The sequence below is a fragment of the Nipponia nippon genome, unplaced genomic scaffold, assembly GCF_047370975.1.
Source record: "Nipponia nippon isolate SJK-2023a ecotype South Korea unplaced genomic scaffold, ASM4737097v1 scaffold_12, whole genome shotgun sequence".
Taxonomy (NCBI): Eukaryota; Metazoa; Chordata; class Aves; order Pelecaniformes; family Threskiornithidae; genus Nipponia; species Nipponia nippon.
Genome location: NW_028262313.1, coordinates 22,856,656 through 22,881,918, shown reverse-complemented (window position 1 = coordinate 22,881,918; position 25,263 = coordinate 22,856,656). Strand labels below are relative to the sequence as shown.

Sequence of the window (25,263 nt, the reverse complement as noted above, 5' to 3'; positions counted from 1 at the left end):
TCCGGTTGCTGTACTCGTTTTATTTCAGTTATTACAGATAAGCGGGAAACACCGCACAGGAGGCCAGAGCAAGGGCTGTCCTCATGCCGTTTACAATGTGATCCTACCGCGCATTTGCAGCCGGATTTGCCGGTAACCGGCACGTTTTCACCTGGGCTCTCCCCGCGCGGGGCACAGCAGGCCGCCTCGCCTGCCTTTGAGAAGAGGGAAGGGGAAAAGGAAGCGGCGGGGAGCTCTGATGGGAGCAGGCGACAGGGACGGGGCTGCGCCAAGCGAAGGAAGCGAGTTCAGCGAGCGAAACCCTTACCCGTGCAAGCGCCGCACCCGAGGGAACCGGGCCAAGTGCCCGCAGCAGTTCAGAAACGCGCTCCGAGCGTCTCGGTCCTGCGTCGTGGGGGGCGTTACGCAGCAAAGAGGTACAGACATGCCTTGGCAGACTAGTGCAGCTAGAGACGGGCACCGAGTTTGTGTGGGTTTTACTCCTCGAGTCCCAAGCAAACCCGGTAGCGTAGAGCAGAGGTAGGACAGTGGAGAAGGAAAGAATTTCCTGTCACCAGAGAAGCGGACAGGCTGATCTCTTGGAGGACAAAGGCTCGAGCACGCTCAGACCCTCTTGGCCTCACATCTAGCAACAAGGGATGGATGCAGAACCAGCAGAGCTCTCCTTTAAATTACGTCCTACTAGAAGAGAAGCACAGATCTTGCCAGAGAAGCTGCCCTCCGGTACCCACTTCCACACCAGCATCATCAGCTTGTTTCCACACCCAGTTCAAGGCGTGCAGACTAAAGCCCCATCCATCTTCCACCTAAATAAGACTCTGTCGCCATCTCTCCGTGCAGGAAGCAGAGCCGCTGCCTCTGCAGCCAACAGGACAGTTGTACCTCCAGTGACAGCTGAAATCGGTGTGTCATCTCGGGTGTTGAGGAAAAGTAGTGGAGAGTTTTTTGCAGGACGGCCACTCTGGAGACCCAGCAGACAGCCACCGACTAGTGAACAGTTCTTTCCTTCTGTCTCTGGTAGTCTGGAAGGGAAAGAGAAGGCAAGGCTGAAAGGGCAGGAGCAGCAGTCGCTGATGGCTGGGGGAATTAGCCAAAATGTTAAAGGAAAACATATATTCTGTATATGCCTCGCTAAGCAGAGGCAGTGTTTGCTACCCTCTGGGGTAGCAGCTGGCTCTAAAATAGCACATTCGCGCCCCAGCCAGTCATTTCTAGCTATTTCAGGGCATTTAGAACAAAAGTCAGTTTAAAGTCCTCTCTTCCCCTGCTCCACATTTTCCTTCTTTCTTCACTTAAGGGTCAGTTTCCATTTTATAAGGAATCCTTGTTTGGCTTGACTCGACCTCTATTTCCCCCCCCCCTTCTATCTATGAACTTTTATGGGTGCAGAACCCGAGAGCTAACACAGTCTTTTCCCTCAATCAGAATTTAAACGTTCCCAGGCAGAGATAAAACCCACAAGCAGCGTCCACCATCGGCACAGATCCACCAGTGACAGAACTAATTCCTATGTTATCGAAGGATAAGTAGCTTCGTCTACATCTCTAAAGCTAACGTTTCCATTCAAAAATCATCCCGCCTTTTGCCACTGTATTGCTAAGCCCTGCTCTACACGTTTTTTTATCCAGGCAGCTGAAACCAGTCCTTACTGTTTTGACTCGGTAGCTGTCCTGATCCCCAAATCAAAGCCCGATGTTCGTTCTGATCTGCAGGCCGCTAGCTTAACGCCATCTGAGGCTGTAACCTTGGACTCGTAACCGCTAAGCTCAGGTGGAACCGGCAGGGACGCGTGGCAGTCTGCTTCCCAAGGAGAAAGGCTGCTAGGCGGCCGGGCTCGGAGCTAGCGGGCACTTACTGTAGGGGAAGTAACGCACGCGCATAGTGATTTCACGGGCTGTCTTCAGGATCTCCACGGCCTGAAAGCAGAAGGAGTTGCTCAGTGACCAGACTGGGCTGGAGGACAGGAAAGGGGAATGGATCAGTTATGGGCTGCCACCAGCTGAGCTGGTGCAGGCTGAGAGGCCGGGAGGAGACGGTGTATGCTCGGACTCCCCCTCCTGTCCCCGCTCCGGCAGCTGGACGCAGGAGCGCTCACCTTGCTGTGCTCAATGTCCTGGAAATCCACATCGTTCACCGAGAGCACCTGGTCCCCCTCCTGCAGCCCCGCTCTGTGCGCGTCTGAGTCAGGGATCACCTGTGACGGGAAGAGCAGAGACAGCAGCGGTGACTCCCCGCTCGGCCAGCGCCGCAGCTCCCGTCCCGCCCAGCCGAGGCAGCCCAGCCCCACGGCCTCCCCACGGGGGCTGGGGAGGATGGGGAGCAGGGACTGCAGGGCACCAGCAACACTCCGTGGGCTGGGGAGGGATCAGGAAATGGCGCGGGACCGTCTGATTGCTGCTTGGTGCGTGGCAAATTACAGCTGTGAGTTGGGAGATGCCTATGAGGTGTATGACAGTCTCCCTGCCCACCCAGCTGGCTCAGCAACACCCAAGGGAACAGACAGAACACGGGGAGGGAATGGCAGAAGGACAGACACACCTTAGAGATGAAGATCCCCAGCTGCGAGGCTTTTCCTCCCCGGATGTTGAAGCCCAGCTGTGAGAGAAACCAGCAGTGAAACGCAGTCACCCCCTTTGGCCCAGGACCCTTCCCACTGGACACGCGTCTCTCCCGGACGGAGCAAAGGTGTTGGTGCTGCAGCGTTCAGCCGGGCAGCAGCAAGCACCAGTCGCTCTCTGCTGACTTCCATGGCAATCTCACCTTGAACCCCCAAGGGGCCCCCTGCTCCCTGTCCTCTACCAGCTCCACATCACAAGATATTGCATGTCCCTGCCTCACCCGCAAAGCTTTCTTCTCCCCCCGTGGCAGGGCAGGAGCAATGCCCCATCCGTCCTACCAAATCCCTGGATGAGGAAAGTACCAGGAACCTGCCCAGCCTCCCCTGGCTGCGCTCTGCAGTTATCTTGCTAGGAGGATGCTGCCGGTGGGTGATTATCATAATCATAGAATCGTTTTAAGACCTTTAAGATCACCAAGTCCAACCGGTCACCCAGCGCTGCCAAGGCCACCACTAAACCACGTCCCCAAGCACCACATCTCCCCGTCTTTTAAATCCTTCCAGGGATGGGGACTCAGCCCCTGCCCTGGGCAGCCTGGGCCAGTGCCTGACAGCCCTTTCCATGAATTTTTCCTAATATCCAACCCAAACCTGCCCTGGCGCAGCTTGAGGCCTTTCCCTCTCGTCCCATCCCTTGTTCCTGGGGAGAAGAGACCGACCCCCCCGGCTCCAGCCTCCTTTCAGGCGGTTGCAGAGAGCGATGAGGGCTCCCCTCAGCCTCCTCTTCCCCAGGCTGAGCACCCCCAGCTCCCCCAGCCGCTCCTCCCCAGCCTTGGGCTCCAGCCCCTGCCCCAGCCTCGCTGCCCTGCTCTGGCCACGCTCCAGCAGCTCTGCCGGCCCCTCCATCAACTGCTTTTTGCCAGGAGAGACCTTGGGAACGGCGGCCCTGAGTCAACCACGGGAGCCGCCGCGCCGGGGCACGGGCCGGGCCGGGCCGGGCCGGGCCTGCGCCTCCCCCGGAGCCCGCCGGCCGGCGCGGGGGGCGGAGGGCTCCGGCGGGGTCTCACCTGCGCCCCGGGCGGCTTCTTCAGGACGATGGTGCGGGGCAGGAACTGGGTGAGCTCGTTGTTGTAGTCGGGGTGGTACACCCTCTGCAAAGCAAGGGCCGGCGCCCGTCAGCCGGCGGGACCGGCCGCGCACCCCCGGCCCGGGCCGCGGCCCCCGCCGCTCGCCCGGCCCCCGGCCCGGGCCTCCGCCGCCCCCAGCCCCGTCCCCTCACCTCATGCGGCGGCACCCAGGCGGGCGGGCTCTCGTAGGGCGGCAGGAACACCACCGGGAAGTCGTCGTAGGGCAGGCGGCCCTCCATGCTGCCGCGCCGCCTGACGGGACGGCCCCGCCCCGCCCCGCCATTGGCCGTTGCGGCGCGCGGCCCCGGTTTGAACGTTGGCGGTTGCGGCGCCGCCATTGCAGCGGCGGCTCCAGGTGGGTCCGGGCGGCCCCGCTCCTCTGCTCCCCCCGGGCAGCGCCGGGGCCCTCCTTCCCCCCGGGCGTCGCGGGGAGCCCGGAGGGCCTGGCCTGCCGCTGGGCGCGGCCCGCCGGCAGGGCGGTAGCGGGCTCTAGGCGCCCCTCCGGCCGCTTCTCCGGCCTAGGCCTCGGCCTGCCGGGCCCCGGGGTCCCGGGCCGCAGCGCTAGGCCTTGCCGGGGCGGTACCCACCTGCCGGCGGGCGCTGCTCCTGCGAGGCCTCACCCGGTTCCGTTCCTCCGCAGGGCGTTCACGGTGACCGAAAATGGTGAGGGAAGATGACAAGGTGATCCCGGTGCGTGTGGCGCTGCGCTGCCGTCCCTTGGTGCCGAAGGAGACGGCCGAAGGGTGCCAGATGTGCCTGTCCTTCGTGCCGGGGGAGCCGCAGGTAAGGGAGCCGGCCCTCTGCCCTCGGGGGGCGGCCTCGCCTCCCCCCCCCCAGCCCGGGGTTTGCCCGGGGTTTGCTGCCCGGGTGCTGTGCGGGCAGCGCTGTCTGTGCTCCTCTCCTCCGCAGGTGGTCGTAGGCAATGATAAGTCATTCACGTACGACTACGTGTTCGACCCTTCTGTTGAGCAAGAGGAGGTCTTCAACACAGCCGTCGCCCCTCTCATACGAGGCATCTTCAAAGGTTTGTGGTAACTGAGGTCAAGCTCTGTTTTAAAATATTGGGGATTTTGCTGGGCTCAGCTTTGTGGAAGAAGGCGCTGTGCTGTTTAATTTTCTGTTCAAACTCATTTCTCCTTTGATCTTCTCAGAAAATAAAATCCCGTGCTATCTAGGCACTGGCTCCAGCCTCCAGTGAGAAGCGGCAGATCTTACCATTTACAACCTGTAGTACCCCACAGGGCTATCAAAATGACCTTTGTGTGTTCACTGGCTCGTTTTGGTTCCTGAAGCTATTGATGTGAGGCGAGAGAATTTTATCAAGGATAATAGGATGAGTTGATGAGCATCCCATGCCAGAAGCTGTTACCGATGCTACACCGGAGCTGGGATGACAGGGAACTTACGCAGCGTTTCTATGACTAACTCTAGTAAAGTAACAGAGCCGGAATAATAATTTTATCTGTTCTTTGGGGAGCTTTTCATTGACTTTTCTCTGTGATGTTGCTAACTACGACCTTGCATAAAGCTTGCGTAAACTGACAGCGAGAGGCAGTACTTTTCTGGCGGGATGCTTTTACTAGAATGCAGCTTTGTTCGTCAAAGTTTCTCCTGGTTCCCACGTGACTGTCTGATCCGGGCGCCCTTTGTTCCCCCAGGGTATAATGCTACCGTCTTAGCCTACGGACAGACAGGATCGGGAAAAACGTACTCTATGGGAGGTACCTACACTGCCAATCAAGAGCATGAACCTAGTGTGGGGGTCATCCCTCGGGTAATCAAACTGCTGTTTAAGGAGAAGGAGCAAAGGCAGGATTGGGAATTCGTCCTCAAAGTTTCTTACCTAGAGGTAAAAGTTGTTTTGATTTTCAAACTATTATAAAGCTGTGAATTACAGATAAAGTGAGCTTTAACGAGGCTACCTCCTTCAAGTAATGGGTATTTATTAAATCAAAACCAAAGACTACATAAGGTCTTGTCAGGAACTGGATCCTGAGTCCTAGGTATCTTTCTCTAACAGTAAAACGAATAGAATGTCATGCAAAGTCAGCCATGATTGCAGCGTAACTGTACCTCTTTCTTTATGCGAATTGTTCTCATGCAAGGCTGCTAACCGAACCGCTGTCCTGATGCTTTCAGATATACAACGAGGATATTCTAGACCTGCTGTGCCCGTCAAGAGAACGGTCTTCTCAAATCAGTATACGGGAAGATCCAAAAGAAGGCATAAAGGTCTGTTGCCCCGTTAGATACGGGTACATGAGGGGGCAACATGGCTCAGGACGAATGTTTCGGTGGAACAACTGTCTGACTCCTTGAGCTCTGCTTTGTATTAGCGCATATGAAACCATCACAACTACTTATTCCTCCCAGAATTCAGCGGTTGGTGATCCTTAAGCTTACTCAGAGTAACACCAATAGGGTTAGACATTCGTGACAAAGCCACTTGCAAGTCCTGTTCTGACTTTTTTGCAGGCTGATTTAGGTGAATGTCTGAGAACGTTGTACTGTGGGTCCCTTCACCAAGTTTCAAACTCTGTTGCCATTGTACTTTTCGGTTTGGCAGAAGTACTGTGCAACAAAGGATTCCTGAGGGGAAACTAGTTAAGTGCCCGAGTTATTTTTCAAGGAAAGCGTGAGCTTGCCAAGGATCACGACCAGTCCCTACTGCTCAGTCCCCTCTGTCCTTTATGTCCCTAGTACCTGCCTCACCTGCACTCTATCCACACAAATACCCCACCCCCTTCAGCCAGTTTCCCCTTTCTCTGCCTGCAACTGGCACAGCTTTCAGCTCCTGGCTTGGCTGGGCGATATCTGAGGGCAGCTAGGGATTTCTCCAGAGTGCTGAGGAGCCTTGTCTCTGTCCCGTAGCTCAAGCAGGCACAGAGGAACTTGGTGTGTGCGTGCAGCAATAGAATGAGGGAGAGGTGATGCGACTTAGTTACTGATACGGAGCTAAGAATAAATTTTTGCTGGGGGAATCCATACCAAGCCTCTGGCTTGAAGTGAGACTCTGAGTCTTGTGAGCGTGTATTTACACAGAGACTTCGCTTTGCCTGCTGTAGTCTAAGACAGGATGATTTTTCTGATGTAAGTGGGAATGAAGAGGAAGGGGAGGATAAATGATGCTTTCTTCCTGGATACAGATTGTAGGGTTGACAGAAAGAAACGTCACCTGTGCCCAAGATACTGTATCCTGCCTAGAACAAGGGAACAATTCCAGAACGGTCGCCTCCACAGCAATGAACTCCCAGTCCTCACGGTCCCATGCCATCTTCACCATTTGCATTGATCAGAAAAAGAAAAATGACAAGTAAGTGTGATTGCGCAGCCACTCCTAGCAGCTGTTAGCAGTCAGGCTTACTCAAAATTTCATACTCCTGTCATTCTTTCTTGGTCTTGGATGAAGTCAGCTGAGCTACTCTTGAGGCAGTTCCTTTATTTGGCTGTCTCTGATACGAAGTATGTTTTTTCAGCCCGGTAGCTCAGCTGTAGTAACCACGGGACTGCTGCTTTCCTAACTGCATGTTTATTTGAGAGAGTAAAATAGTCTATGTCTGCCATAGGAACAGCAGTTTTCACTCCAAGCTACACCTGGTTGATCTCGCTGGCTCTGAGAGACAAAAGAAGACCAAGGCTGAGGGAGACCGACTAAAAGAAGGTCTGTAGGAAAAGGACTGGTATAGCTTGGGTTGCTTACCACTTTGGTGTTAATAAATTGAGTCCTTGTGAGGAAAAGCAAAGCAGTTCTTTAAAGAAAAGCACATTATAAGGGTTAATTAACCTTCTTAAATTTTTTAATAAGGACAGGAAATGACCATTTCCTAGCTATTGAGGTGGCTCTACTCGCTGTCATCTGTTTGTGTGCAGGCATCAACATAAACAGAGGTCTCCTCTGCCTGGGGAATGTGATTAGTGCTCTTGGTGATGAAAATAAAAAGGGCGGTTTTGTCCCGTACAGAGACTCCAAGTTAACAAGACTGCTGCAAGGTAAGAGACAGATGATGGCAAAGCCTAAATCTGCAGATGCACTTTAAATAACAAAGTAGCAAAAAAACCCGACAGCCAAGCAACCACAGTTCAAAGCGGTGGCTCCTGTTGACAAAGGGATTGCATTTATTGGTTTAGTTCCTCTTCTGGCTGAAGCCAGACCTTTTCTCTACTCTTATTTTTAGGTTGCAAATGTGTTGAGATAGACTCATAAATGAGTCCTGCTCTTTTGCAGTTCCTATGTGATAAAAGGAAACTAGACAAATTCGGTGCTTTTTTTTTTTTTTTTTTGGTGGGGAGAAGGAAGATGAGAAGTTAAGTCTGGAAGCAGAGATCTGTTATTATACCCTAATTATAGCGACTTACTGGAGGATATCGCAACCAGAATGAAGCTCAAGCTGTCTGTGCCTTCACTGTCTGCATCATATTTATGTTTTGCTTTCTTAGTCTGAACGTCTGGTCTTTGTGGTACTTGTTTTTCAATAGTTGTGATGGTCTTTTAATACTTTTTGTCTGAATTTAGCCTTAAATATGGGCATGGCTATAATAATGCAATTTACTGGGATTTTTTTTTTTTTTTGGTAGTTAAATAATTTGGTACAAAAAGTCAGGCTCTTCAGTATTTTCCATATCGGAAAGTATCTAATAAAAAGAAACTGGATGCAGAGCTGGATGTGGGGCCCTTTTTTCTGATCAAAAGTTCTAAGTAGCCAGTATGTGTTAGTGTAAAACCAAAGGATAAAATGCCATGCAGCTTGATGATCTGAACAAATATGTTCTTGGACAGTAATTCTTTAAATTAGAAGATAGTGTGAATTCTAATGTCTGGATATCGATGGAGGTCTTGAGTATTATTGTGTGGGAGAAGGGAGGAGAAAACCTGAAAGAACTATGCCAGAAATGGCATATAGAAATTACAGCAATTATAGAAATTACTTAACAGGACAACAATGTTACTGGCGCTTCTGATGCGAAATCGTCAGTGCTTAGAGCCGAGACATAATTTTGGGACTTCGGCTTTCAAGAAAAGCTCTTTAGTATAGTACTGAGGGAGGCAGAGGAGAAAGTAGATGACAATGACACAAAGCTTCTAGCTGTATGTAGTATGGCGATGCACTCATGCGGTCTTGGATATCTTAAAGATGATATCTTACTAGTCATTTCTCTCTCTCAAAGCTTTGGTTGTGCCTTGTTTTCCTTCTCAGATTCTCTGGGCGGTAACAGCCACACTCTCATGATTGCCTGCGTAAGCCCAGCGGATTCCAATCTAGAAGAAACTCTAAATACTCTGCGTTATGCTGACAGAGCAAGAAAAATAAAAAATAAGCCAATTGTCAACCTTGATCCCCAGGCGGCTGAGTTGCATCATCTAAAGCAGCAGGTACTGGGCGCTTTCTTCATGCGAGAGGAGCAGATCTGTCCTTTTGGCACGAAGCTCAGTAAACAGCGAGCAAAGACGCAGGATGCCTAGCTACACAAAATATGAAAAATTAATGTGTGTTTGTCTCTCGAGATGGCTGTGTAAGTGCTGTAAAGGGACTACACGAATACTTCTTGTAATTCTACAGCAACTATTCAATGCCACAGGAAAATGGTAGTGTTAGTGTAATTTACATTTCCCTTCTGCTGACCAAATCATCGCCTGCCCATTAGGCTACAGGCAAAATGAGAAATACAGTGATGGTTGCCTTGCTGGCATCACCTGCCTATGTCCAGCAGAGGGGGAAGTGAAGTGTGGTCCGATGTGGTCAGCTTCAGAGGGAACCAAGTTGCATAAACTAGAACTGGTTAAACCCAAAGCTGGAGGCGCCCGAGGGCGGGTCTGCCGAGGGTAACCGGGCTTGCTCTGCTCACTTGGCTGTATGCACGTGATGGTCTTTCATGCTGCCTCTCCGCAGGAAAACTCGGTCGTCTTGTTCCACAATGGAGCAAGTAAGAGGTGTTGCTTGCCGCACAGGAGCGCTCACCAGAGCCTAGTGAATGTTTATTGATGTACTGTAAATTCAAGTCACGTATTCAAGTAGCTCAGGAAGGCAAGTGACCTGACTCTCCATCTCATGTGAAAGGTAGCAACAGAGCGTTGGTTCAGCAAAGCGGGAGAGCTGCCCTTTGGATCAGCGAGGTCCCTGACACCCTGCACAGAGCAGTGTGTCAGCTGTCTCTGGGTGACGTTCCTGCTGAAGAGAAGGTAGCTTTTTTTAGGACCAAATTATTTGAAATACCGTGGCAACGTGATTCCTTTCCACAGGCAATGGTAAAAGGACCGTTGTGGAGCAAGTGGCTCATTATTAAGACTCAGGATCTTGATAGTGTTCCTTCAACCATCTAGTTACTACATGGAGAGATTTACAACCAGTAATTGTTTGTCTTTCTAGGTACAACAGCTACAGGTGTTACTGCTGCAGGCCCATGGCGGGACCCTCCCGGTGTCTCTCAAGTAAGCTTTGTAGATTAATGCTCAAAGTAACTGATGGCCGTCACACACCAGCAAAGGCTCTGGATCTCCTCTGCTCCAGACAGTGCTGTAGAGTGTGGGCAGAGCAGACTGGTTGCTTTCTAATAGGATCTGGACGACCTTTTTTTTTTTTTTTTCCTCATGCTTACTGAAATTCCATGCATGGGTCACTTAGTTTTGTAGCAAACCCCTTAAGATTGCAAAAATCAGTTGTAGGAGACATTGACTAGTTCCTCTCATATTTCCTAACTAACCGTCTTTCTCGGATCCATCCATCCCTCTCTTCTTCCTCATCCCTCTACCTCTAAATTTAGGACAACTCCATCTCCATTGTTCTTAAAAGCACAAAAGGCAGGGTAGAGTTGGATTGCGTAGGTGGTGTCTTCTGAGGATGTTTCAAACCCCACGTAGATGCAGTTTACAGACTTACCATAGGTTAAACAGCATTACTCTTTCAAAAGGGTGTTTTCTTCTCTTGCCAATGTCTTTTGCTGTGCTGTATTACTTACATTTTTTAATTCAGATTAGACTTCCTCCAATTAGTTCTGTGTATTTGCTACAACCTATATTTATTGTAAGTTATTTAGGAAAATTGGAGGTAATTTCAGTGCTATTACAAACCTCTACTGAAGTCATGCTCACAAGCAAACCTGTCCGTAATGTTTCAGTAGTATGGCACCATCAGAGAATCTTCAGTCCCTGATGGAGAAGAACCAGCTGCTAACGGAGGAGAATCAGAAGCTGAGCAGAGGGCTGAGTGAGGCCGCTGGTCAGACAGCACAGATGTTGGAGAGGATCATTCTGGTAAGGTTCAGTTACCCAAGAAGAGCTTTAAGTTGTGTGACTTCCCCTTTTAGCTGAAGATTAATCAATAGCAGCTCCTGTAGTAAGGGCACGTTGGGAATCTCATTTCGATGTTCCTTTCACGTTTATTTCAAATCTCTAGCTCTCAGCTAGTCAGAACCAAAAGTCTCCCAGAGCCTGTCAGGGGCTGTAGATCTGGTGACTTCAGGGGGGAAAAGCAGACCGGAATCTCTCAGCTTTTCTGTTGCTTTAATGTTTTAAATACCAGCACTTGCGCGCGCGCTGTCTCTTCCCTCTTCCCACCCCCCAGCTCTGCTTCGTTTGGATTCACTGCAGTGTATGTTCCTGGAAAAAGGGTGCTAAGTCTAAACCAACGAGCGGCAATGATCATGCACGATCTTTCAGTGCGTTTATTTGCCACTGACTGACAACATATCTCTTGCTACAAATAAATTAGCTGTTTTCTGGTTTCATATCTTGCTTGTCCTACAATTCAGTATAATTCTGGTTTCTCTTAGACAGAACAAGAAAATGAGAAGATGAACGCCAAACTAGAGCAGCTTCAGCAACATGCTGTGTAAGTGTTTCCACACCCTGCTCATGCTGAGGAAGTGTCTTTCAGCACTAGATATTTTTGTTGGGATAAACTGGATACAGTCAACTTGTGTTTGTTTATCCAGAACTCATTTGTACGTTCAGCGGGGAAAGCTGTTCCTTGTTGGCACGTGTGACACAAACGTGCCGTGTAACACTCGGGGACTTATTCCCACCTCTGCATTGCAGATGCAAGCTTGATCTGCAGAAGCTGGTAGAGACTGTGGAAGATGAGGAGCTAAAAGAAAACGTAGAGGTGATTCGCAATCTGCAGCAAGTGTTGGCTCAGTTGCAGGTAAGACTGAATCCAGGGAGAGAAAAGAGTGTGCCAAGCGAGTTTACTAATGAAACCTAGGGTTCTTCTGCTGATCTGCAGAGCAGTGGATTCCACTCTGCAGAAACCTTGCTTAAGGAGCCCAGGAATTAAAAGTATTAAATGACTCTTGATATCCACTTCAAAACAAGCTGTCCTGCTGTGCTTTTAATGCTGCAGAAAGGCCACTTGTGCTTGAGTGGCTGCACATGGTGGGGGAAAAGGAAGAGCCTCCGTAAAAGAATCTGACAGTGGGAGACTAGCATGGATTTACAATCCAGAAGTTGGAAGGAGAGTTATAAACTTGGTAATTTTAATGAGCAACCCAAATGGCAGGGACCTGAAACTGTTAAATGGAAGTTGCCAAACCTTTGTCTAATTGAGAACTTCTCTGTTCTCCCTTGCTACACATTGCCCCTGTTCCCAGACTCTTGTGAGGAGCTGGCTGCCAATGCTGGAGTTCAGGGAAGACGAGAAAGACTGCCTTGTCCAGCTAGTCTGGGAGGAGTATGCTGGCTTTACTAAAGGAGGAAGACAATGGCATCCTCTTCCCAGAGATATTCTCCTCTGTCCAGAAAACTAACATTACGCTTTGTCATAATAGGCCAACAGACTGTTATTAGCTTCATTTTACTTCATCTTTCCCTTTTTACCAAAATGTTTTTCTCTTTGTCCTACGTAGAGTGAAAATGCTGCCACAATGGAAGCTGCTGCAGAGATGGCAAACTCTGAACAGGACGCTGCCGCTGTAAGTGAGGGGGGTCCAGCAGTGCAGACCTTACCGGGGCGTGTGCTTGTCCCCTCGTCACTCCTCTTTTATCTGCCTCCTTATGCTCGTGTTGTAACCCAAATGTTTGGTAAATAATATGTGTCACTCTTGTATGTGCTGCCTTTCTGTGCTCTTATTTGCTCAGTGTGTTCAAGATCAAGAACCTGTTCTCATTTCTGAATATCTATTTTTTTTTTTTTACGTAAAAATGAATTTGAAGTGTTCTGGAGAAACTGCGATCATGTAGTTAGAGAGTTTTGGACTGGCCTCTCCTGCTCATTGCTGTGTCTCCTCCAGGAAGCAGAAATGGGCCAGGATACCAAGAGAGCCTCAGATGACTTCACCACTCAACATGCCCTCCGTCAAGCACAGATGTCCAAAGAGCTGCTTGAATTGAATAAAGCCCTGGCTCTGAAAGAGGCACTTGCCAAAAAAATGACTCAGAATGATAGTCAGCTGGAGCCCATTCAGTCCCAGTACCAGGTAAACTCTTCTGAAATAGTTCTTGGAAGGATGCGTGCAGTTTATTTTTGCCAATTAATGCAGTCCCTCCGTGCTGAGGAGGGAAGGGAGGAGATCTGTCCTCTCATGAGCGTGTTCTTATTGGGTCTATCTATTTCCTTACGCTGGGTCACTGCCCCCTTGGGCATGGGAGGCAGTTAGCTACAGGTGTCAGTAGAGAAGGTGGGGGGATGACCCCAGAAGACAGTCTTTGCCCTGAAATAAGCTATTAGCCACTAGCTGTTCTATGTGAAATGGGCTCCTCTGCTTTCTACTCAGAGGTTTGCTTGGCCGTACCAAGCCAAAATGCGAGTACTTCACTGTTGCCTCTCATAGTACAGCCAGCTGATCTGGCTTTCCCTGTTTGCTAGCTGTGCTGGGATGTCCCATCTCTAGAATTGTTCAGTCATAACTTTTAATTTGTTACAGTGGTTCTGTAGACTAAGATCTCGGTGTATGGAGGACTTTTGACGCTCAGACTGCTTTTAGACAAGGTAGTTTACAGCTTGTTGGAAAGGAACGTGGTTTCCCAAGGCCTCCCGTCTTAAAGCTTTGTCTCGGAGTGAAGTTTCAAGGTTTTTATTTGGAGGCTTACTACTCTTGTCCTTTCTAGACTAATATCAAGGATCTGGAATTGGAGGTCAGCAGTCTGCAAAAAGAAAAGGAGGAGCTGATCCTTGCTCTGCATATGGCAAAGAAGGATGTCAACCAAGCTAAGTAAGTGACTGTGCAAGCCGTGTGACTTACAGCCCTGAAAGCTGTGTTAATGCGCCTGTGAAAATTCATTGTCTTGTGTTTCTACTTTTTGTAAAAGCTCTTATTTTGGTGCAAATGCATCTCTAACATGCCACTAGAGTTGTATGAATTGCAGAGAAGCCTGATAGTGGGCTTTTATCAGTGGGAAAGATGATAATACACAACTGCTTTATTTTTCATAAAGTGTCTCTAAAGTTGGAGCGTACTCATTTGAGAATAACACTTGGGGGGGGCTGTTTTTAAAGTGTGATTTCTTTACAGACTGAGTGAACGGCGTCGGAAAAGACTGCAGGAGTTGGAAGGGCAAATTAATGAGCTGAAAAAAAAGCTGAATGAACAATCAAAGCTCTTAAAGCTGAAGGAATCTACAGAACGCACCGTCACCAAGCTGAACCAGGAGATCAGGGTAACTAACCCTCGCATGCAGTTCTCGGGCTTGCTCCAGTGTAGACAAAGCAGCTTCCAGACAGAAGGCGCTCGCTTTGTTTTGTTAGACTGAGAGCACCAGGTTTTGGCACGATTCCTTTGGCTACGTGACCACGATTGCGGGTGTAGCACGATAGGCAGGTGACTGCTGAGACTTGGAGGAATGAAAGAAGTCCAAAGTGTCTTCTGGCTATTCTGATAATATATTGCCTCAGTCAAATCACTTGACTGCGCTTTGGTTTCCATGTGTATGCAGTACATATGTTTGTCTTCCCTTCGTGCTTTAAAAAATGAATTCCTGGGTTTTAGCACTTTGAGCGTGTCCTTAGGCGTGTACTCTGAGCGGGCAGCACATGGGAATATTTCCCGCCTGCCGCTCCCCACCCCTGACAGGCACACTAGGGGAATGCAGGTTGAAACGACCCAGAGCACAAGTACTGGACAATTCTTCCAGCCACTTCTACTTTTCAGGAAATGAAAAACCAAAGGGTACAGCTGATGCGCCAAATCAAAGACGATGCGGAGAAATTCAGGCAATGGAAACAACAGAAGGACAAGGAAGTGATCCAGCTGAAAGAACGGGTGAGCAAACAATAAGCCCCCAAACTGTACCTCCCTCCAAAGAGCGAGACAAATCATTGACGTGTTCGCTGCAAGGCTTTGTTTAACTTGCAAGCATCTGAAAAACATCTGGGTAATGCTTTGAAGATAACGTTAGTTCATATGGTCGCCACCTTTCACCAGTTGTCGTAAATTGACTCACTTGCTTGTGACTGGCAATCTTAAAGCTATCAACACTGTCGTCGTGATTCAGCTCTAAAGCAGAAGGCAAATGTATTTAATATTTGGAAGTATTTAAAGTTATAGGGTTTGGCCGCAGAATGGGAGGTATTAAAACTTTCAAAGGAATATTGAATCTGCAGGTAAAGAGTGAGAACTGTTAATGAAATCTAGCTGGCTTGTAGCATTCAAGTGCAATGGGCAGCAAACATCTGTACCTTTTGAGTTCTGGTCTCGCAGGAACTCTTACTGCAAGAAGTTTGCTCCCCAGTGTTTTGGAACACTAAGTCTTAAACTTCTGGTCTGCAGTCTCTGACCACCTTCAGGCTCCTAAACCTTTTTGATGGAAAGTGTGGAGACCCTCCTAGCCACTTTAAGCCTAACAGCCATTTGTTTTCAGGGGTACTACATGGCTTAAGCTTGTAATGATCAGTGCAATTATTATCACGAAGCATTTGCATTGCGGAATAGCAAACGTAATTGTTCTGTTCCCAGAAGTGTGAAACTGGCCAGAGGTATTAACGTGACGTGATTTTTCCATCTGTCTTAACACTATTTCCCTGCAGGATCGCAAGAGACAGTATGAGCTACTTAAGCTAGAACGAGATTTCCAGAAGCAGGCCAACGTACTTCGGCGCAAAACAGAAGAGGTAAGGAGCCAATATCTGCTAGAAACTCCTGACCAGTCCCTAAAGGTCTGCAAAGTGTGGTTGGAGGTTGTAATAAGATATGCAGAAATTTCTTAAACGCAGTTTGGAGGTCTGGAAATAAGGGCTTTTCTCTCTGTAGAAAAATACCGTGCTTCTGTCCTGTAGCCTTTGAGGGATTCTAGTGAAATCTGCTCTTTAAGGGGTAAATTACCCTTTGAGCATCAGGTTGCCGTGGCAAATCTATTACAGATACCCAAGCCAGAAAGTGTAAAATGAGCTTGAGTGGATATGCTAGATTGCAGTTCAAAATTCTTTCAGGACGGCTGTATAGAAGAAATGCATCTTGAAACCATTTTGGATGCTTTCTTCTTTCTACCTTTAGGCCTAGAAGCAGATTCTTTTTAAACCGGGAATCTCAGCAAGGGAAACTAAGTCAGGGACTCTCTAGTCTTCGATTAATCCTAAAGTTTCATTAACCTTACACTCTCTTCCGATTGTCTCGCTGTCTGGCTTGCATTGTGAATACCTCATGTTTTCAACTGTTGCAGATTAAGTGAAATAACTACTGTTCAGCTTTTGTGTAAAATGTTTCACAGGCAGCAGCTGCTAACAAGCGCCTAAAGGATGCTCTGCAGAAACAACGGGAGGTTGCAGATAAGCGGAAGGAGAGTCAAAACCGGGGGATGGAAGGAGTTGCTGCACGAGTAAAAGTGGGTGACAATGTGTTGTTTGTTGGAATCCACAATGGGCGAACTTAGCTCTAACTCAGTAGGTGCTGCTGGGGTTGATGGCTGGAGGGCAGAGGGGAGGAACACGGAGCTGCATATTAAGGGAGGCAATGTGATTATTCAGTTAATCTGTGAAGGCATTTCAGAGAAGGATTCAGTCCTGAAGTTGAGACTACAACAAACCACTGTACTGTTTTTTGGGTTTTGGTGGGTTGTTTTTTTTTTTTCCTCCAGAGTTGGCTTGCAAATGAAGTAGAGGTTCTCGTTAGTACTGAAGAGGCTCGACGGCACCTTGCAGACCTTCTGGAGGACAGAAAGATCTTGGCGCAGGAGCTCCTTCAGCTTAAAGAGAAGAAAGAGGCTGGGGAAAACCCACCTCTAAAACTGCGGGTAAGAGAGAGGGAAAAGCCATTTTCCCTGTCCCACGCTGCTGGCTGTTCAGCAGTTACTGTCGCTTACTCTCATTCGCTCCTGTTTGACCTTTTCCCTCAGAAGGTAGGGATGGGGATGGTTCCCTTTCTGGAAGAAAGGGTTAACGTTGTTGCTGTCCTCTGGCATGTCAGGAAACAGTTGCTGAAGTAACTTGTTTCTTAATGCAATGCATCTGATGGATGTGAGTGGGCCTCACCCCTTATCAAAGACTTTATGCTTTTGGGAAGGAGCAATGGAATTTAAGCTGTAGACACTTTTATAATAGTATGACTCCGCTGAAACGTCTGTAAATGAAAGCCCGGTCTTCTGTGCATTTCTTCACCTCTTGCTCCCTTCTGTCCATTGCTGTAATTCTTTAGAGACGCACCTACTCCCTCGCAGATTTGCAGGCATCGGAGATGGATGTTTCCATATCAAAGCAGATAGAAAGCCTGGAAACTGAGATGGGGCTCAGGTAAGGCAGTACGACAAAGCCGGTTGCACACCCTTGCCTTCTTTTTTTTTTCCTCATCTCTATCTACAACTCCTCTGTGAAACAGAGGAGAGAGTAAAATAACTTATGCACTGACACTAAAAACTATGAAGTAAGACCATGTGGTTTTCCTGGTTTGAATTGTTCCTAAATGTGGGGATATGAGGACGCTACTCGCTCACTAAGATTGCTTTGTTCTCAGCTGTTTGTGAGCATCTCTGTATGAGGGAAACACTGCACTTTTAACTGAAAAGTGTGGAGGGGAGGAGAAACTCCCTGGTATAACACTGCAGACTCTAGCTGCTGTCCTAAGCAGTCAAAATTGTGACTTGAACTATTTTGTCTAATATTCTGGTAACACTAATTTTAGCCCAGGCACTAGGCCGGGTTCTCCTGTGTCATAACCTCAAATACATGCCTTCTTCCAAAGGAGCGCCCAGATAGCGGATCTGCAGCAGAAACTCTTAGACGCAGACAACGGAGATCGTGTGAAACAGCGCTGGGACAGCATTGCAACAATTCTAGAGGCTAAATGTGCTTTGAAGTATCTCCTTGGAGAGGTAAGTTCTGAATTTTCCTATTTTATCACTAAAAACAAAGACTCTAAATGCTTAGCCCGGAATGAAAGGAAGTGACTAACAGGCTGATAGCAGAGATGAATTCAAGCAAAGCACTGCTGTACTGGATGAGGTTTATTTCCCTCGCAACTTCTGACTAAAATATTCTCCTGTACTGTAGATCATTTTGGGGACTGAAATCCAAAAAGAACAGGGAAGAGGGAAACGGAACAGACGCAGGTCTGGAGATGTCAAGCTAAAGCTGTGCTTACAGGAGGCTTGCATGGGAATAGTAAAAGGGAAGAAACAAATTTCAGAAGTGGAAGAGAAGAGAAAGTACTTAAATACTTACTGAACAAGTAGGCACTCTGCAGGGAAACAAGGGCACCACCCTCTGAGGTCAGAGGGGAAGCAGTGGCATGGATGTTGGGATGGGAGAAGCTTGAACAAGACTGGGGGTAGGAGAGTAAGCACTGGGCTAATGTGGAATCAAGGAAAGAGCAGCTGAATGGCAGAATTACATCAGTCCCCGGTGCTTGGAAATTAAAGGAAAAGAATGAAGGAGCTAATATGAGAGAGCATTCATTTCTGGGGTCCCCCCCAGTACTCGGATTTAAAGTGTTGCAGGAAAGGAGATGAATCTAGAACTGTTAACGAAACTTCCTGCTGTTTTGCACTGCCATACTGGCTGTCAGATGTCTAGCTCCGAGTGCCTCATCTAGCCTCCTCGTTGCTGATGGCCAGAACAGTTCTTCGGGTGGTTGGAAGTTAGGCAGAAATACTTCGCCTCCAGGCTGAAGCAGGTCTGCCCCAACGGCCACTGTGAAACATGGAACTCACTGACCCAAGCAATCATCGTGCTTTTGTCTCTCAGCTGGTCTCCTCAAAAGTGCAGGAAAGCAAGTTGGAGAGCAGCCTTCAGCAGAGTAAAGCCAACTGTTCAGACATACAAAAGATGCTGATTGAAGAGCGAAACCACGTAACGGAGATGGAGGCCGAGTTCCAAAATCAGCTTTTGGTGCAGGAACAGCACCACCAGGAGAAGGTAAACCATAAGCGATAGAAATCTTGAGAGCTCCTGTGTCTTGGGACTCTGATTCCCAGATCTGCTCAGAGATAAAGGCAAAGCGTTGTGCTGAAACCGATCTGTTGCTGTATATCTGATCAAGACTTGTTAGACTCTTATAGGGTAGCTAATAAAAGCCCGAGAAATCTCCCTATTCATCTGTCCTATGCAAGTTGTTTTGTTCAATGACTTTTTGCAATGCTGTAAGCGAGGATGTTACACCTGAGCACGAGAGAACTTTTAAAGTAGATCAGAGCAGAATCGTGCTGGAAGTGGCAGAAAGAATCTTTCTGAAATTGTCAAGGCCTTTGCCTGAGCTGCCAGATGTCTCTAGGAATTCACGCCTGTTTGCCTCTGCTATATTAACTTGCTTTTAGGTTCTGTACCTGCTTAGCCAATTTCAGCAAAAAGAAGCAGCAGAGAAAAAACTGGAAGATTCACTCAGTGAGCAAGAGAAACAGCTACAAGAGCGACTCAAGTTCCAGGTAGAGTGTCTGGATGTGGCTGGGGGGGCGTGCTTCTCAGGGCTACCTGGTACTTGGAAGAGTAGCTTTGGAGTGAGGAAGGTGCAGAAGGATTGAGAGCACTTCCATTTGTAGCTAAGATTGCTCCATTCAGTTGCTTGCAGGGGATAGTTGCTATACAGGTTTGAATAAGCCTGTGGGGTTTTTTCTCTTATGTATCTTCCATTAAATAAATGTAAAAGCAGCAATGAGGCCGGCCACAGTCTGACCAGCTCACACACGCTTCCTCCATGCTCGGAACACCTTTAGTTAGGAGATTCAACATGCTATTACTCATCCTTTACTGAGCACAGCTCCGCTGTGCTATCAGCAATGGAAGAACTTTAGCCTGATCATATAAACATGTCACCAGCTGCACCTTGTCTTGTGGTGTAGCAAGTTCCTGTGGAAAGGCATGTTCAGTGATGTATTAAAGCAAAATCAGTCCTAGGGGCACCTGATTTGGAGATAAGCCTTGGAAATAGAGGGAGGTTTAGATCTTAAACGGTCGCTCCGAAAGGATCGGATTCTCTCTTGTATTGGCAGTGTTAGGCATAAAACAAGGTAGTAGCACTACTGATTTTCGTGATTAGCCAGAGCTGGTCTCCCGTTGGAGAGTACAGAGAAGCTCCTTTGATCTTGCAAGAAAGATCCAAATAGAAAAATCTGTCCCAAACAGCTACTTGTGCTACCCCTGTGTAAGGCTACAGATTTCATCTTGTCTTGCAAACAGGAGGAAGAGCTGGAGAAAATGAGGGAGATCTGTGAGAAGAACCAAGAACTTCTCCAGGAAAATGACACTCTTAAGCAGGTAGAGATCTGCACAGACGTAAGTCATAGAGCTGCTTGGCAGCTGGGTTCGTGTATTTTGCAAAGCTGACTTTTTTGTCCCTTTTAACAGAAACTGCTGCTCCTCCAAATTGCCAGTGGACAGAAACTCCGTCACATTCAGAAAGTGCCGTCCGAGTCCCCAGATTCTTCTTTTGATTATATTCCACCCAAAGTAAAGATTCTGCATACCAGTTTTCATGCTTGTATTGTACAAGTAATAACCTAGGTTTATTAGCTAGTAATAACCTGGGTTTCTTTCTCCCAAGTTGCTTTTTACACAGCATCTTGTTCTGCTGACTGAAGTAGGCCTGTTCTCGGCTTCAGACAGTCCTTAAGCTTTCTGTTTCCAGAATGCTTCTGAAACTAGCTTGCACTAGTTTTTTGATCTGGGAAAAAAAAACAAAAGCAAACAAAACCCAAACTTGTTTCCTCAGTCTAATTATGTCTGACTCTGTATCCTCCTTAGCAATCCAGGTGCTTTCTCTGTAGCATTTCCAGTCTCTGAATCATGGAGCAAGGCAGCTGTCAGAGCAAACTGAATCATTGCCTTGCAAAAGAGCCAAATCTTAGTGCTGGGAGGAATAAATGATTTAGAACTGTTTTGTCAAGACTGTGACACAAATCTACTAACTTTCCAAGGATCTGTCAACTCTAGCAGCTTAAATTGACTGATAGACTTTTGAATCCTGACAATTTGATCTTTTGGCTCCTCCCTAACCCTGCAGCCGCCTTGGCTCTCAGAGGGATGGGGCTGTGGTGGTGGGGCTCTGAAGTGCCTTAATAAGATGTAAACCCACTGTTATTTCTTCTGGGGCCTCAACCCTTGTAATTTCTGTGTGCAGCCAAAGGCTCGCCGGCAAACGACAGCAAAACCCCGTGCACCAACCCCAGAAATGGATATGGAAGAGCTGTTCTCTGACTCGGGGGAGTCCGAAGGGGAGATGGAGGATGCGGAGTGGGTTCCGGTAAAAGCAGTCAAAGGAGCAAAGAAAAGCGTGATGGGGGTAAGATCCAGTTACCTTTGACTTGTTGTTACCTATAAGGGAATCACTTGCCTGTATCCCCGAGGATCTAGTATGTGTTCAGAGCAACAGTGAGGCTAGTGTCTCCACTGCCGTTCTGAACAGCCTTAATACGATAGTACTGCTGGCACTGGGTATTTGTCGTGTTCTGACAGAAAGAACAAAAGTTGCCCGTAGTCAGCAACACCTTCCGAAGTCATTTTCCCTTGGACAAGTCGTCTACCATGAGACACGCGTGCTCTGTCCTGCTGCCTGTGGCCGAACTGGCCTACGTGTTTCAGTCAGCAGCAAAATAGTGAGCCCTAACAGCAGCCTTATTCCTTTGTGGAGCCTCTTTTGGGGGGGGGGGAGGGGGAAAAAGGGCTGGCCTGTCACGTATCCCTGCGTACTGTTCCCCCTGTGGTGTGCTGTGGCTCCCGGTCCTGACAGAAGCCTCGGCTTCTGTTTTCTGTTTGTATCGGTCTGCTGGGCTTGAAGCTTCAGCCTGCTGCTCATTAATTCCTGGTGGGATGGAAGAGACGGTTTGAACGTGCTGAACACAAGGCACCGTGAACCAAGGGGCCTCTTTGGGCTTGAACTGCTACGAAGCTCAGCCCCCACTGCGAGACGTGGTGGTCTTCCCCTTCCACAGCGGGGTAAATTGTTACCCATCGCACTAGGGAGTGACTGTGAAAACGTCAGCGGTTAGCCCAGAAAAGCTTAGGAATTTCAAGGTGGTCTAGCTTTAGTTCCTTTCGCTGGAACTTGCCAACCTGATAAATTCTGAACTGCAGTACTACCGGTGGTTTGGTTCTGGGGGAGTGTTTTGGCCACGTCGCAGGAAGAAGGGTTTGTGCTTCATATCTGGCCCTTCCGAGTTCGTTTCCATAGCCCAGTAGAGCTCCAGTGCAAGCTACTGCTCAGTTCGGAGCTGTGGCTTGGAGCAGCTGGCCCGTGCCGTCTGCTACTGCCTCCCGTGCCCAGAGTGGCAGAGATTCCTGGCTCTGCTTTGCCGTGAAGTAGCTGAATTGGGTCGCCTCCATCCGGATGGAGGGCTCGGGCTCTGGCGACTCAGGTTTGCCTTCAGGTGCGCAAACGTTAGCTTGTTTAACCCACACCGAAACTGGCGTCCTTTTGGATAGCTTGAAGTCAGGGACTGAGAAGTTGAAGATGCTTATTTTGGGGATGCTGAAGCAAGAGATGGCTCTGTAGGTGGAAAGACCTTGTTTCGTTTCCTGGGACGCAAGACTGAGGGTGAAACGATAAATGGTTTGTGGCAGCTTGGGGATGGTGCTGTCCTTTAGGTTGCCCCAGGTGTTGGCAGCTGTGGCAATCTAGACGCAGTCTATAAAACCCCGAAGCTCTTTCTGCACAGAACTCTTCTCTCGCTCAGTGCTCCTGCAAGGGCCGGTGTGGAAATCGGCAGTGTGGCTGCAGGAAGCAGAAGCTGGGCTGCACCGAGGGCTGTAGCTGCGACTCGGCAAAATGCAGAAACAGAGACCCTGGCTTTCAGGTGAGTGGTGCTGCCTTTGGGGTGCGAAAGGGCCTGCACCCAACATCCAGACCGCACAGCGCCTTTAAGCGAAGCTGGATGGTTACGTGGTTAAGCTGTTAGCCCGCGTGCACGTTTTAGTCACGCTAAAGCTTAGCCACCTTTCCGACACGTTTGTAAATGTCACCGTAATTCAATCTTTATCTGTGGTGACGGAGTACAAAGTTTTCCGCTGCAGTGCCAGGCTCTTGCACTCAATGTAGAAATTTGCGTGATGTCCCAAGTCACGCAGATCTACCTGCTGCCAGTCGTCAGCCGTGAATCTGAAGACAAACCATTTAAGTCTGTCTTTTGCACTTAGTAAATAAAAGCTGTATCTTTAGCTCCAGGTGCCACAAAAGCTTAACTTATTTTCAGTTTTGTTTTTTTTTTCTTTAAAGAATGGAAGGGATAACTTGGGGAGGGAGTTGTAGCATCAGGAAGGCTCACGAGCAACTGCTGTTCATTAGAACTCTTGCTAGAAATGTCTGCCTTACTCTTGGACCTGAGAGATTTGAAGCAGAGGCCTCCCGTAGTAATTCTTTAATTATTGACTGTTTTACAAAACCAGTTGCCTGACAGAGGCATCCAGCGTCCTGTGCCGCGAGCTTCTTTGCAGCTGGAGAGGAGGTGGCTTAGGGACCCCTGGTATTTCTTCAGCTGTTGGTGGGGAAGGAAGGGATGGGTATTGGGAAAGCGCTTCAAAGTAGTACTGCCCCGCAGGACGCCACCCTGTGCGAGAACCAAACGAGGGACTCTGAAGGTTCCTTCAAACTCGAAGACCCCACTGAAGTGACCGCAGGGGAGACCTTCTTCCAGCCCGTGTGCATCGTGCCAAGTACAAAGGTACGGCCTAAAGCCGTAAGAGAGCGCGGTGGTTCTGAATACGTGCGCCCCTTGTTTACAGCTGGCGACGGATCTGAAAGAAGGGAAAACCCAAGATGACAGACTGCTGCTAGAAAATTCGGGACAGGCTACAGCTGTCAAGCCAGCTTGTTTTTGAGTTTACTGAATTCTTAAGTTTTCATACTAAAACTGTGCTGCACAGGCTTGCCATGCTTTCCTGCTGCACCTGCCAGCAATGAGAGACTGGTAACTGAGGAGCTCGTAGGCCAAAATCATGTCTTCCTGCGTCCAGACTCACTCTTCTTAAGCCATTGGGTGCTCTGATTGGCAGCTGTCACTTTGCTTCAGCTAAACGCATTCATTATCCCCTGCGTCCCCTCTGCACGCCGTTCCGAATGCCGTCTCTTCCTGCTCAGCCCATGCATTTGTCCTTAGAATTTTGACTTGAGTAAAGAAATTGAGTGAGTGGTGACGTTGGCCTGGCAGCTCCTGTTTTTGCTGCCTCCAAGCTCCAGTGCGAGCTGGCTGGCTTCTCCAGCGCGGTGACCAACTCCACAATTGTCTCCCTTGCTTTTCTTTTTCTCACAGGTGCTGAAAGACATCACGGACCAAGATGTGTTCATGAAGAAGCCCAGCGCTGCTGCCTCCCTGCTCGTGAGAGATGAGGAGTCCCAGGAGAACCAGGTGCCGTTTGTAAAGAGGAAGAAGAGAATGCTGAGTAGCAACACCAGCTTTTTTTCAGGCTGCACCCCTATCAAGGAGGAGCTTAACTGAGGAGCGCAGAAGCTGCCCCCTGACTGGGTTGTGCTGCGCTGCTTTAGGCCACGTTGCTGGTGACTCTAAAAAAAGTGTTGGGATCGCTTGCTGCAGCAGAAGCCCGGCGCCTGTCGTTCCTGGCAGCTGCTGGCCTCAGCAAGGGAGTCAAACACCGGTTCTTGCGGGGTTGTGTCCAGTTCTTTGTACATATTTGTATGTGTGGGCCCTGGGCCGCTGGCAAGAAACCCTTTCCCTCTGCCCTTCCTGGAGCGAGCAGAGGCGATTTACCCAGGTTGCTCATTCCAGCGGCCTTCCTCCCCCTGAGCTGTGAACACGTTGGGTACAGTGTAATCCGTAATCTTGAAAGAATTTGCATTTGCACTGGAAATCGGGGCACCGTCTCTTCCAATGCAGCATCGGGAACTCTGCCAAGCTCCTGTGCGAGATCCACCGGTGTCTTAAGCCTGTAGTCTTAACCCAGGCAGCAGCTCTGCCTCCGTCACTGTTTCTGGACCCTTTGGGCACTGGTCTGTCCCTGTTCCATGAAGTTAGAAACTTGCTAGCTGTATGTGAATAGCGTAGGAATTTTAACTTGGTTTTGTAGCTTTAATAAAGTAACTACTAAAAAACCCCTGACTTCTAATTTTACATTATCGTGTAAAACAAACCAATTAAAACTGGTCTTAAAACTCTGCCAGCAGTTGCTGTGCTGACGGCCCTCATCTCTTTCTGTTGTACTTCACCCCAAAAGCCCAGGCAGGGTCCGCCTGCCTTCCTGCCCCTCCGCCCTGCTCTCTCCCAATTTTTGAGTCACAGCG

The 25,263-nt window shown here is 48.8% G+C and overlaps 2 protein-coding genes across 7 annotated transcripts; one reads left to right on the top strand and one right to left on the bottom strand.

Moving 5' to 3' along the window:
• Positions 1 to 4,261, bottom strand: PDZD11 (PDZ domain containing 11). Of its 2 annotated transcripts, XM_087749204.1 has the most exons (6): positions 3,837 to 4,223; positions 3,625 to 3,708; positions 2,539 to 2,595; positions 2,096 to 2,194; positions 1,856 to 1,916; positions 1 to 1,022 (listed from the first exon to the last, which is right to left on the bottom strand). In XM_087749204.1, the coding sequence occupies exons 1-6, from the start codon at positions 4,020 to 4,022 to the stop codon at positions 988 to 990; spliced, it is 522 nt and encodes a 173-aa protein (XP_087605330.1). In that variant the 5' UTR covers positions 4,023 to 4,223; the 3' UTR covers positions 1 to 987. The 2 variants fall into 2 exon arrangements, with proteins under 2 accessions (XP_087605330.1, XP_087605331.1); XM_087749205.1 differs by lacking the exon at positions 3,625 to 3,708 and having other exon boundaries at positions 3,837 to 4,261.
• KIF4A (kinesin family member 4A) lies at positions 3,913 to 25,263 on the top strand. Of its 5 annotated transcripts, none has more exons than XR_015702783.1 (31): positions 3,913 to 4,039; positions 4,325 to 4,467; positions 4,594 to 4,708; positions 5,343 to 5,533; positions 5,824 to 5,916; positions 6,831 to 6,997; positions 7,251 to 7,345; positions 7,555 to 7,674; positions 8,880 to 9,055; positions 10,050 to 10,111; positions 10,798 to 10,933; positions 11,452 to 11,510; positions 11,717 to 11,822; positions 12,523 to 12,588; positions 12,907 to 13,092; positions 13,724 to 13,827; positions 14,128 to 14,272; positions 14,764 to 14,874; positions 15,639 to 15,722; positions 16,319 to 16,432; positions 16,685 to 16,840; positions 17,242 to 17,336; positions 17,785 to 17,914; positions 18,786 to 18,956; positions 19,355 to 19,462; positions 20,214 to 20,291; positions 20,382 to 20,483; positions 21,154 to 21,315; positions 22,674 to 22,825; positions 23,567 to 23,689; positions 24,278 to 24,415. XR_015702783.1 is itself a non-coding variant. In XM_087749189.1 (31 exons), exons 2-31 carry the CDS (start codon positions 4,345 to 4,347, stop codon positions 24,461 to 24,463), a joined length of 3,699 nt encoding a protein of 1,232 aa, XP_087605315.1. In that variant the 5' UTR covers positions 3,913 to 4,039; positions 4,325 to 4,344; the 3' UTR covers positions 24,464 to 25,263. The 5 variants fall into 5 exon arrangements, 4 of the variants coding, with proteins under 4 accessions (XP_087605315.1, XP_087605314.1, XP_087605316.1 ...); XM_087749189.1 differs by having other exon boundaries at positions 10,801 to 10,933; positions 22,688 to 22,825; positions 24,278 to 25,263; XM_087749188.1 differs by having other exon boundaries at positions 22,688 to 22,825; positions 24,278 to 25,262.

Excerpts from the sequence above, each read along its gene's own strand:
- PDZD11 (XM_087749204.1), bottom strand. The coding sequence starts at position 4,022 with ATGGCGGCGCCGCAACCGCCAACGTTCAAACCGGGGCCGCGCGCCGCA. Across the intron at positions 3,709-3,836 it reads CCTGGGTGCCGCCGCATGAG|AGGGTGTACCACCCCGACTA; the intron begins GTGAGGGGACGG and ends CTTGCTTTGCAG. Across the intron at positions 2,596-3,624 it reads AGAAGCCGCCCGGGGCGCAG|CTGGGCTTCAACATCCGGGG; the intron begins GTGAGACCCCGC and ends TTTCTCTCACAG.
- KIF4A (XM_087749188.1), top strand. The coding sequence starts at position 4,345 with ATGGTGAGGGAAGATGACAAGGTGATCCCGGTGCGTGTGGCGCTGCGC. Across the intron at positions 4,468-4,593 it reads TCGTGCCGGGGGAGCCGCAG|GTGGTCGTAGGCAATGATAA; the intron begins GTAAGGGAGCCG and ends TCTCCTCCGCAG. Across the intron at positions 7,346-7,554 it reads GGGAGACCGACTAAAAGAAG|GCATCAACATAAACAGAGGT; the intron begins GTCTGTAGGAAA and ends GTTTGTGTGCAG.